The sequence below is a fragment of the Protomyctophum parallelum genome (assembly GCF_964188405.1).
Source record: "Protomyctophum parallelum genome assembly, chromosome: 8".
Classification (NCBI taxonomy): domain Eukaryota; kingdom Metazoa; phylum Chordata; class Actinopteri; order Myctophiformes; family Myctophidae; genus Protomyctophum; species Protomyctophum parallelum.
Window position 1 is genome coordinate 36,990,367 of NC_139703.1, and position 13,312 is coordinate 37,003,678.

Consider the following 13,312-nt stretch of genomic DNA (forward strand, 5'->3'; position numbering starts at 1 on the left):
ATGATGACCCCTGTGTGGCGTTGAGCCCATCATGGCGATGATGATGACCCCTGTGTGGCGTTGAGCCCATCATGGCGGTGATGATGACCCCTGTGTGGTGACCCCCATCATGGCGGTGATGATGACCCCTGTGTGGCGTTGAGCCCATCATGGCGGTGATGATGACCCCTGTGTGGTGACCCCCATCATGGCGATGATGATGACCCCTGTGTGGCGTTGAGCCCATCATGGCGGTGATGATGACCCCTGTGTGGTGACCCCCATCATGGCGGTGATGATGACCCCTGTGTGGCGTTGAGCCCATCATGGCGGTGATGATGACCCCTGTGTGGTGACCCCCATCATGGCGGTGATGATGACCCCTGTGTGGTGACCCCCATCATGGCGGTGATGATGACCCCTGTGTGGTGACCCCCATCATGGCGGTGATGATGACCCCTGTGTGGCGTTGTATACTTTTACCATGAGTAAAGGTCTGAGCTCTTCCGTTTGCATCCTGGATGCCAGACTGACTGTGGGTTGCTCTGACTGTCTGAACGCACCGACGGGCGACAGCAGGTCAGGCCGACCCCGGCTGCACCGCCATAGACTATAAACCTCGGCACCCTCCAATTCCCTTAATTCATTCCACTCGGACTCGGAGGAATGTGTTTAAGGGCGTTGCTGTTGTTTGAAGACCAGCGACATGAACACGTTAAACTTTCCATTTGTTTGCCAGGCCTGCATGCTCACTCACCCCATTGCCTCATAAAACACATGGTATTAATGTTGTGGGAGAAAAGTCATTCAACAAAGCTAACTAACTAACTAACTCGGGCTGTCTCCACAGTTACTGTATGTCTGTGCGTTTCGCTGTTAGTTGGTGTCATGTCTATTTCGAAGGGAAAGAATTGTATCATCCTATAAGACAATTGGTTAGGAGAAATCACAAAGAATTAGAATGATTATTCGGCTCCCTTCCCGCATTCACCCATTTTGGGCGGGAAGTTCCGGGAACCCCTTTTGGTGTTTTAAGCATTATGTTGTACTTTAGCTGTTGAAAAATAGCAGATCTACAAGCTCATAGCGTGGCACCGAGCGCGGCGCTACGAGCTTGTAGGCCTGCTATTTTCTTTTTATCGTGAACATGTGGCGCAAATCATATATTCTTTCAGAGCGAATGTTTTTAGCTCAAAGCTTCTGGGGGGTCCCTGAAACAACATATTTTCAGATGGGGGTCGGCGGCCAATTTCATATATTTTTGGGGGTCCTTGACATGAAAATGTTTGAAAAGTATGAAAACCACTGACATAGAAACATGGGGTATTTCAGAAAAAACAGAAAAAATAAATGAAATGTCGACGTCAGGCCTAAATGGGTTAATGAAGTCCTACCCTAACGGATGGATTGTGGTATACATTTAATCCACTCTACTGCAGTAGACCTGGATGGAAGCCATGTCGTCTTTAACCCATTTTGACCTGAGATCAGATTAAAAAAATGTCTTCAACATCCTGACAGTTTTCTGAAAAAGCTATGTTTCTATGTCGGTCGTTCTTCGATTTTTCAAAAATAGCAGACCTACAAGCTCCTACAAGCTTGTAGATCTGCTATTTTTCAATAGCTAACACCAAAAGGGGTTCCCGCCCCAAAATGGGTTAATGTAAATATGTTTACCCAGGGTAACTGGACTAAGGAAAGGAAAGGTACTATGTTTACCCAGGGTAACTGGACTAAGGAAAGGAAAGGTACTATGTTTACCCAGGGTAACTGGACTAAGGAAAGGAAAGGTACTATGTTTACCCAGGGTAACTGGACTAAGGAAAGGAAAGGTACCATGTTTACCCAGGGTAACTGGACTAAGGAAAGGAAAGGTACTATGATTACCCAGGGTAACTGGACTAAGGAAGGAAAGGTACTATGTTTACCCAGGGTAACTGGACTAAAGGTACTATATGTTTACCCAGGGTAACTGGACTAAGGAAAGGAAAGGTACTATGTTTACCCAGGGTAACTGGACTAAGGAAAGGACAGGTACTATGTTTACCCAGGGTAACTGGACTAAGCAAAGGAAAGGTACTATGTTTACCCAGGGTAACTGGACTAAGGAAAGGAAAGGTACTATGTTTACCCAGGGTAACTGGACTAAGGAAAGGAAAGGTACTATGTTTACCCAGGGTAACTGGACTAAAGGTACTATGTTTACCCAGGGTAACTGGACTAAGGAAAGGAAAGGTACTATGTTTACCCAGGGTAACTGGACTAAAGGTACTATGTTTACCCATGGTAACTGGACTAAGGAAAGGAAAGGTACTATGTTTACCCAGGGTAACTGGACTAAGGAAAGGACAGGTACTATGTTTACCCAGGGTAACTGGACTAAGCAAAGGAAAGGTACTATGTTTACCCAGGGTAACTGGACTAAGGAAAGGAAAGGTACTATGTTTACCCAGGGTAACTGGACTAAGGAAAGGAAAGGTACTATGTTTACTTACCCAGGGTAACTGGACTAAGGAAAGGAAAGGTACTATGTTTACCCAGGGTAACTGGACTAAGGAAAGGAAAGGTACTATGTTTACCCAGGGTAACTGGACTAAGCTCAATAACTTGTTTACAGCCAGGCCCTGCTCATAGAACATTTCATGGTAGGGGTTCAATGCCTTGCTCAAAGGGCACTTCAGCGGTGGTAATTTTAACGTGCCGGTCCGGGGATACGAACTAGCGACCATCCAATATCAAGACCGCTCCGCAAACCGTTCTGCCACCGCTGCCCTGTTCGGTCACTGCTAAGTATAAAAGTATAAACTATAGGGTTTGCGTGGTTAATAACTCTAAACGTATTAAAGTATAAACTATAGGGTTTGCATGGTTAATAACTCTAAACTTATTAAAGTATAAACTATAGGGTTTGCGTGGTTAATAACTCTAAACGTATTAAAGTATAAACTATAGGGTTTGCGTGGTTAATAACTCTAAACATATTAAAGTATAAACTATAGGGTTTGCGTGGTTAATAACTCTAAACGTATTAAAGTATAAACTATAGGGTTTGCGTGGTTAATAACTATAAACGTATTAAAGTATAAACTATAGGGTTTGCGTGGTTAATAACTATAAACGTATTAAAGTATAAACTATAGGGTTTGCATGGTTAATAACTCTAAACGTATTAAAGTATAAACTATAGGGTTTGCGTGGTTAATAACTCTAAACGTATTAAAGTATAAACTATAGGGTTTGCATGGTTAATAACTCTAAACGTATTAAAGTATAAACTATAGGGTTTGCATGGTTAATAACTCTAAACGTATTAAAGTATAAACTATAGGGTTTGCATGGTTAATAACTCTAAACGTATTAAAGTATAAACTATAGGTTTTGCATGGTTAATAACTATAAACGTATTAAAGTATAAACTATAGGGTTTGCGTGGTTAATAACTCTAAACGTATTAAAGTATAAACTATAGGGTTTGCATGGTTAATAACTCTAAACGTATTAAAGTATAAACTATAGGGTTTGCGTGGTTAATAACTATAAACGTATTAAAGTATAAACTATAGGGTTTGCATGGTTAATAACTCTAAACGTATTAAAGTATAAACTATAGGGTTTGCATGGTTAATAACTCTAAACGTATTAAAGTATAAACTATAGGGTTTGCATGGTTAATAACTCTAAACGTATTAAAGTATAAAATATAGGGTTTGCGTGGTTAATAACTATAAACGTATTAAAGTATAAACTAGGGTTTGCGTGGTTAATCAGTCTGAGAGGTTTGAGCTGATGAGTGTCCGTTCACTGTGAGAGCTTCAAGCTTTGGTTGTGTATATCAAGCTGATTTTATGTGTGTGTATGTGTGTGTGTGTGTGTGTGTGTGTGTGTGTGTGTGTGTGTGTGTGTCTGTGCGTGCGTGTGTGCGTGCGTGAGTGTGTGCGTGCGAGCGAGCGCGCGTACGTGCGTGCGCCTCCGTTCTGCGGAGCGGTGGAAGTGTGTCTTAATATAATGTGGTTGTGAGGCATCTTCTGTAAGAGAATGAATGAATGTTTGAGTGAGTCAACATTAGGCTGCAGCACATCTTCCATAGTTTGAGTGAGTCGACATTAGGCTGCAGCACATCTTCCATAGTTTGAGTCAGTCAACATTAGGCTGCAGCACATCTTCCATAGTTTGAGTGAGTCGACATCAGGCTGCAGCACATCTTCATTAGGCTGCAGCACATCTTCCATAGTTTGAGTGAGTCAACATTAGACTGGAGCACATCTTCCATAGTTTGAGTGAGTCGACATCAGGCTGCAGCACATCTTCCATAGTTTGAGTGAGTCGACATCAGGCTGCAGCACATCTTCATTAGGCTGCAGCACATCTTCCATAGTTTGAGTGAGTCGACATCAGGCTGCAGCACATCTTCATCAGGCTGCAGCACATCTTCCATAGTTTGAGTGAGTCGACATCAGGCTGCAGCACATCTTCATTAGGCTGCAGCACATCTTCCATAGTTTGAGTTAGTCAACATTAGACTGCAGCACATCTTCCATAGTTTGAGTGAGTCAACATTAGACTGCAGCACATCTTCCATAGTTTGAGTGAGTCAACATTAGACTGCAGCACATCTTCAATAGGCTGCAGCACATCTTCATTAGGCTGCAGCACATCTTCCATAGTTTGAGTGAGTCAACATTAGACTGGAGCACATCTTCGTTAGGCTGCAGCACATCTTCCATAGTTTGAGTGAGTCAACATTAGACTGCAGCACATCTTCCATAGTTTGAGTGAGTCAACATTAGGCTGCAGCACATCTTCCATAGTTTGAGTGAGTCAACATTAGGCTGCAGCACATCTTCAATAGGCTGCAGCACATCTTCCATAGTTTGAGTTAGTCAACATTAGACTGCAGCACATCTTCCATAGTTTGAGTGAGTCAACATCAGGCTGCAGCACATCTTCCATAGTTTGAGTGAGTCAACATCAGACTGCAGCACATCTTCATCAGGCTGCAGCACATCTTCATTAGGCTGCAGCACATCTTCCATAGTTTGAGTGAGTCAACATCAGACTGCAGCACATCTTCATCAGGCTGCAGCACATCTTCCATAGTTTGAGTGAGTCAACATTAGGCTGCAGCACATCTTCCATAGTTTGAGTGAGTCGACATCAGGCTGCAGCACATCTTCCATAGTTTGAGTGAGTCGACATTAGACTGCAGCACATCTTCATTAGGCTGCAGCACATCTTCATTAGGCTGCAGCACATCTTCATTAGGCTGCAGCACATCTTCATTAGGCTGCAGCACATCTTCATTAGGCTGCAGCAGATCTTCCATAGTCTGAGTGAGTCAACATTAGGCTGCAGCACATCTTCATTAGGCTGCAGCACATCTTCATCAGGCTGCAGCACATCTTCCATAGTTTGAGTGAGTCAACATTAGGCTGCAGCACATCTTCATTAGGCTGCAGCACATCTTCATCAGGCTGCAGCACATCTTCCATAGTTTGAGTGAGTCAACATTAGGCTGCAGCACATCTTCATTAGGCTGCAGCACATCTTCCATAGTTTGAGTGAGTCAACATTAGGCTGCAGCACATCTTCATTAGGCTGCAGCACATCTTCATCAGGCTGCAGCACATCTTCATTAGGCTGCAGCACATCTTCATTAGGCTGCAGCACATCTTCATTAGGCTGCAGCACATCTTCATCAGGCTGCAGCACATCTTCCATAGTTTGAGTGAGTCAACATTAGGCTGCAGCACATCTTCATTAGGCTGCAGCACATCTTCCATAGTTTGAGTTAGTCAACATTAGGCTGCAGCACATCTTCAATAGGCTGCAGCACATCTTCCATAGTTTGAGTGAGTCAACATTAGGCTGCAGCACATCTTCATTAGGCTGCAGCACATCGTCCATAGTTTGTACATCCTTCCAGGATTGCAGCCAAAACAGTCGATCATCCGGTCCTCCCCCCCCCCCCCCCCCCCCCCCCATCCTATTTACGTTTATATTGGAAGTCAATGGCGGTTGAATTGAGATGAAACCTTGGCTAAATTCCATGGATTGGATACAAAAAATGTGCAGATCTACAAGTTCATATAGCGCGGCACTGTGGTGCCACGAGCTTGTAGATTTTAGAAAATCATTGAATATATATGAGCGTACGTTTTTAACTAAACTCTTTGCTTCTGGGGGGGTCCCTGGAACAACTTATTTTCAGCTGGGGGTCCGCGGCCAAATTCTGGGGGGCCTTGACATGAAAAAGGTTGAGCACCACTGACATAGAAACATAGGTTTTTCAGAAAACTGTTAATATTTAGAAGCCATTTTATTTTTAATCAGCCTCAGACCTAAATGGGTTAAGCCTAAAAAATAATAACACAAAAAATAGTCCTGAGGACTTGTTAACATTGTGGTCCTATATATGTATTCAATTCATCAATACAAACTACTATTACACAGAGGAGCAAAAGGAAAGACGGCCCACAGTGAGTCTGTGACATAAATAACTGGCCAGTGGAAATGTGAGCTATGCTGTTATTAGATCCTGTCCAGTAGAAATGTGAGCTCCACCTGAAGCCATGCTGTTATTAGATCCTGTCCAGTAGAAATGTGAGCTCCACCTGAAGCCATGCTGTTATTAGATCCTGTCCAGTAGAAATGTGAGCTCCACTTGAAGCCATGCTGTTATTAGATCCTGTCCAGTAGAAATGTGAGCTCCACCTGAAGCCATGCTGTTATTAGATCCTGTCCAGTAGAAATGTGAGCTCCACCTGAAGCCATGCTGTTATTAGATCCTGTCCAGTAGAAATGTGAGCTCCACTTGAAGCCATGCTGTTATTAGATCCTGTCCAGTAGAAATGTGAGCTCCACTTGAAGCCATGCTGTTATTAGATCCTGTCCTGTTTATTATCCACTGGAGTAGTCATCCTGCTACGTCACGTTGCTGACAGGTAATATAGTACTCCTCACACGTTCTTTTCTTGGCTTTCGGAAAGTACACATCATGTGGCAGCCATGGTCTATGGACTTTTAATGTTTGTGTGATTTATTTTTAATGTACTGCACCCAGGGTAGTATAGCTGAGCACGAGTGCTCATTTTCAGCAATGCCCTGCATATAGAAATGGACAGACAGACACATTAAAACTGGAAGCTGACCAGTACAAACAAACCACAGTCTGATACTGTTGTACCGGGAGCTGACCAGTACAACCACAGTCTGATACTGTTGTATTGGGAGCTGACCAGTACAACCACAGTCTGATACTGTTGTATTGGGAGCTGACCAGTACAACCACAGTCTGATACTGTTGTATTGGGAGCTGACCAGTACAACCACAGTCTGATACTGTTGTATTGGGAGCTGACCAGTACAACCACAGTCTGATACTGTTGTACTGACCAGTACAACCACAGTCTGATACTGTTGTACTGGGAGCTGACCAGTACAAACAAACAAACCACAGTCTGATACTGTTGTACTGGGAGCTGACCAGTACAACCACAGTCTGATACTGTTGTATTGGGAGCTGACCAGTACAACCACAGTCTGATACTGTTGTACTGGGAACTGACCAGTACAACCACAGTCTGATACTGTTGTATTGGGAGCTGACCAGTACAACCACAGTCTGATACTGTTGTATTGGGAGCTGACCAGTACAACCACAGTCTGATACTGTTGTACTGGGAGCTGACCAGTATAACCAGAGTCTGATACTGTTGGCCACTAAGCAGCTCCACCGGAGCAGTTGGGGGTTCTGTGCCTTGCTCAGGGGCACTTCTGGGGCGACTGTGACAAAATAAGCTACAGCCTGTTGTTGTTTGTTGAACACGCGTGAACGGTAAAGATACAGAGGATTCGACAGTGATGTCACTGTAGTAACACAGTTAGGAAAAGTTGGGATTCCCTTCTCGCGTACCGGAGCGGTGGTACATGTCCCAAAGCAACGACACCGGTCTGCGTACCGGACCGGTCACATTCCCCATCATTTGAGGTGGAAGCTATGATCAGCAGGGATGATGCCTTAGTGCTACTGTATCATCAGCAGGGATGATGCCTTAGCGCTACTGTATCTTCAGCAGGGATGATGCCTTAGTCCAGTAAATGCTGTATTATTACCGCCGTGAATAACAGATACGGAATAATAATTAAATTAATCACACTGTTCTTCACACCCCAGTGGAAGCTTGCTGTGGTGAAAGTTGAACTGTGGTCAATCAGAGTTTATACTTAATTCTACCACAGGTCTTTTCGAGGAAGCAATCTGATTGGTTGAAACAGCCTTCTAGCCGTGGGTTAAACCAGCACTGTTCACCACCTAATCAAAACAAAGAATTCAGCCGCTCTGGCTAGCTAGTTTCTTGGGACATTTGTGGTCGTATAGTGACTACATCTGTCATTAAAAAAAAAATAATCTTTCAGCGATTTTCTTAGTTTTAAGGGTAACTGTGATAGAATTGCAATATTACACTCAAGGGTGTGCGTTAACGTGATTATTGCCACTTCAGTGATGCTTGCGGAACTCGACTACGTCTCGTTCCTGACCGCATCCCTGTCGTGGCAATAATCACGTTAAACCACACCCTCTCGTGTAATATTGCTTAAGTAAACCATGATTTTACCACAGCATTATCATAATAATACGTACAGTGTCACATGTAAAAGTACTCATGCTGAATGGTCAATTTCACATAATCAATAATGGTAAATGGTTCATCTGATAAAACTTTAATTACTTTATAGGCACTAGGCAGCTGGTAAACTTAACCTAGAATAATACATCATGGTTTAAATATTAATGTATGTTTTGTATTATTATAAATCTGCAAAGTCATTCCATAACTAGAGCTGTCAAGTAATTTTAATGGACTAAAAAGCAACATTTACCTGTGAGCTACAGCAGAGTAGAAGCATACCGTACAAAGTAAATCAGAGTAAATCATTTATTTATTTTTCTTTAGTACATTAATTTTACTCAAGACAAGTATAGTACTGTACTATACTTGTCTTGAGTAAAATTAATGTACAAGCAGTATAATTACTTTACTTTAAATGAATGTAGAAGCAGTATAATTAGTTTACTTTAAATGAATGTAGAAGCAGTATAGTTCGTTTACTTTAAATGAATGTACAAGCAGTATAGTTAGTTTCCACTGCTGGTTGTAAATCAGATATGATGCTCTGCTGCATATCATCTAGTTTAGTCCTCGATGACACTTTATGGGTATTGTTTTATTGGCAGGAGTTATAAAAAGAGCAGGAGTATGCGTGCGTGCGTGCGTGTGCGTGTGCGTGCGTGTGTTTTAATGGCTGAGTCAGGTGCTCAGAGGGCAGTTGTGGAAAGTAACTCAAAGTACATATTATTGGCCCAGGCGGTGGCGTAACCGTCTGGGCACCCGACTGGTAATCCAGTCGCAGTGTGCCGCGGGTTCAACTCCCGAGCCCGACACGGCCTTTACTGCATGTCTTCCCCCATCTCTCTCCCGTTTCCTGTCAGCCTACTGTCTGTCCCTTCAAAAAACCAATAAAAGGCGTAAGCCGCAAAAAATATACAAAAAAAAAAAAAAAGGTACATATTATTATTAAGTAACATAATGTCGACGCACTTTTACTTTACTGGAGTACACTTGTACTAGGAGTACAAGTGTTGAAAAGACTACATTTCAGAGGCAAAATATTGTACTTTTTTTTTACTCCACCATGATTATTTGAAAACTTTACTAGTTACTTTGTTGAGTTTGATTACAGTATTATTACCAAACACACGTTAAGTCGTTAACCACTTCAGCCCTGTAGACAAGGCCTATTTACGGACCATTAAAAAAAAATCAGAACGTCAGAACGACGAGTGGCCCAGGAAATGAAATGCAATGCATTTCTCCCATAGGATTTTCTTAAAGTATTTATTTAAAGACGGTTACGCCGCGGTAAAGCCAACTCGGATCGTGACAAATCATGACAATGAACACAATGTTTTGGGCCGATCAAATCATTAGAAAGAAGAAAATAAAGGCAGGAGACAACACTATTTGTTTTGTTTTTCTTCTTATAAATTATTTGGCCCAAAACATTGTGTTCATTGTCATGATTTGTCACGATCCGAGTTGGCTTTGTCCGCGGCGTAACCGTCTTTAAATAAATACTTTAAGAAAAGCCTATGGAGAAAATGCATTGGGATTCATTTCCTGGGCCACTCGTTGTTCTGAAAGGGGGAGGGACTGCGACGCTCTATAGAGTACTTTTACCTTTGATTTGTGGTTAAGTAAGTTCAGGCGTGTGTCAGTAGTAGGCCTATTGACTCAGTGTGTGTGTGTGTGTGTGTGTGTGTGTGTGTGTGTGTGTGTGTGTGTGTGTGTGTGTGTGTGTGTGTGTGTGTGTGTGTGTGTGTGTGTGTGTCACACACCCCGAAATACACTGTGATGGAAGCTACATAGTTATGTCAAGGTCCCCCGCATGCAGGCCTACGTGTGTGTATGTACGGTATACGTACATGATGTACGTGATGTTGTCAGCTTGAAGTCTGATTTATACTGGAGTCGCATGCCGAAAATAGCAGATCTGCAAAGCTCAGAATGTTTCGCGTCTACACACACACACACACACACACACACACACACACACACAGCAAATGCTCTAAATAACATTGTGAATGATGTGAGACAACATTTGCCATTTTCTTCTCACTGGCCTCGTGTGTTTTTTTCCCCCTCCAGTGTTGTTTTCGTCGACTAAAACTAAGACGAAAAATGTCCGTCGACTATACCTTTTTCCACTGACGAAAACTAAATGGAAACTAGATGAAAACTAAGCTATGACGACTAAAACTAAGACTAAATATACTGACAATTTCGTCAACAAATAAAAACTAGACTAAAATGTTAGGAAGGGACTAGTGGACAAGAGATCCAGTGTAAGTCACTTTACACTATAGGTGCATGCTGAAAATAGCAGGTCTACAAGCTCACAACGTGTCGCAGCGCGACACGTTGTGAGCTTGTAGACCTGCTATTTTCAGTATGTGTAAAATCAGCCATTACGACGGCATCGAGACTAAGAATCTTATGATATTTAGTCGACTAAAACTAGACTAAACAAACTAAGACATTCCAGGTGACTAAAATGTGACTAAAATAAGAACTAAATGCTATTCAAGAGACTGCGACTAAAACTAAAATCTAAATGAGCTCTCTGTTCCCCCCCAGATCCTCTACGACAGCCCCAAGGCCCGGCGGGAGGTGGAGCTCCATTGGCGGGTGTCGGGGGGGCCGTACATCGTGGGCATCCTCAGCCTGTATGAGAACATGCACCACGGGAAGAAGTGTCTGCTCATCGTTATGGAGTGGTAGGAACTACCACCTGTCTACTGTACTACTGTCTACTGTACTATGCCCCCATGAAATTCCTGCCCTAATAACTGTACATGCCACTGCTATCTCCATTCTTCACATATTGAAACAGCGTACACACTACACAAACCTGTCTGCACAAACCTCAAGGTAGTTTGTGTGTTTCCCACAGTGCCATATTAGTGCTTAAAACTAATTTAATATACTGTAGTTCAACATTGTGTTCTTCAAACCCGTGTGTGGTATGAGGCCCGGTCTTTTTTGGCTTTTTGAGAGGTGCAACCAACAGCAATGTCCCTATGTCACAACCTATGTCCCAACCAGGGGGGCAGTCAGACAGATATTTCGTGAAGCCACTGAGGAAATCGGGATTTCCTGAAAGTTCATATAATGGCCTGTTGTGGCGCTGTCATTAGGCCCAAAAAAAAAACATAGCCCCATGAACCAACTGTACCCTTGTATTTGGGCCCAACTTCACCTAGACTGTATTACCTTAATAAACATGGTCATGAATACTTTCTGCTTCCAGTCACTAGTTTAAAGTCTCATTTCTAATGTCATAATATTCTTTTTGGAAAATTATGGTCCCATTTATAAAAAAAATGACCATAAAGTTGCGTATGTTCTGAGGGGCGTGGCTACCGTTACAGTCTATGATCAGGATTCCCCACCCACTCGAGTCAAAATAAAAACCAACTAAGAAGAAGGGGGGAAGTCCCGCCTCGTTGTCTGGGCCAGCCAATGGGCCAGCTGGGCCCAAACGGATCTAGAAAGATGGCGATGTACAATTCAAGGACTGACAGGCTTCATTTTAGTCTATGGTCCCAACATAAAATTATGTCCCTACCTATGTCCCTTGTTTAGAGTACCAGTAGGGGCAAAAGTGGCGCTGTTGTGCTGGAAACAGAGAGAGAGATAGTGTTGCACTGTTGTCTGCTAATTACAATGTGGAGCATGAGAGATGGGGAGAGAGAGAGAGAGCGAGAGAGAGAGAGAGAGATTCCCCCACACATGTAACTCTGTCATCTCTCGACCATTTCGGACGCGGGGCGGCTCGCCGGAACCGGGACGGCACCCTGGGCGCGTCTGTGTGTCTGGAAGTCCCAGGGACCCCCGGGGGACCCCCACACGGAGTTGCACCACTCAGTTCACACAGGCGTGATTTTGTATTTATCTTCTTGCTACACTGTAGCTCTAAATCGTTTGAGACATTTTATTTTTAGGACATATTTACATTATGAGCCTAGTACATACGTACAGTAGCTATTCTCTGGCTTTTGGGGAACAAAACATGTGCTGATATATAAATACATTTTGAGTTGAGTTGAATATTAATGTTACAAAACATTGTGCTGTAATACCAGCTGAGCTAAAGCCTGTGAAAATAGCAGAAGTAATTCCGTTCTTTTGTTTCGTTTGACACAACGATGTGCAGCCAAATATAAATCAGGCTGTAAGTCAACATTGTAATAAATATAGGAGCAACACATAACATTATGTTGACTTTCTTTAATATAGGAGCAACACACAACATTATGTTGACTTTCTTGGCTTGTTTCGTCAGCCAATTTGTTCAGGAAAATATTTAATATCAGTTGTATAATTTTGCGACAATAAGTTGTTTAATGTAAGTAATTACTTTAATTTCAGTAGTGATTTAATGACAGTGGTTAGTCATGTCCAATTATCTCAATTATCCAATTATCTGTGTGTGTGGACAGTGCGCACGACATGTGCATACATTTTATGTGTTGTGCGTGCGTGCATGCGTGCGTGCGGACGGTATCACGTTTAGTGGCAGCAGCATTCTAAAAGGACATAAAGTTTTAAAGAGATTCCCAACATTCAGGGGGAAGTGAGAGAACAGAGAACAGGGTGAATTCTGGGAAATTACTCAACTAACCCTGAGTAACTGACTGCTATCTGTCGGCCCTGTGTGTGTGTGTGTGTGTGTGTGTGTGTGTGTGTGTGTGTGTGTGTGTGTGTGTGTGTGT

General features: G+C 42.8%; 1 protein-coding gene across 1 annotated transcript in view; it reads left to right on the forward strand.

Moving 5' to 3' along the window:
* LOC310863838 (MAP kinase-activated protein kinase 3-like) overlaps positions 1 to 13,312 on the forward strand; it is a 58,107-nt gene that overhangs the window by 19,577 nt on the left and 25,218 nt on the right. Inside the window, exon 2 of the mRNA XM_083772337.1 lies at positions 11,175 to 11,314. Coding sequence (XP_083628463.1) covers positions 11,175 to 11,314 — 140 coding nt within the window. The remainder of the gene's footprint in view (positions 1 to 11,174; positions 11,315 to 13,312) is intronic.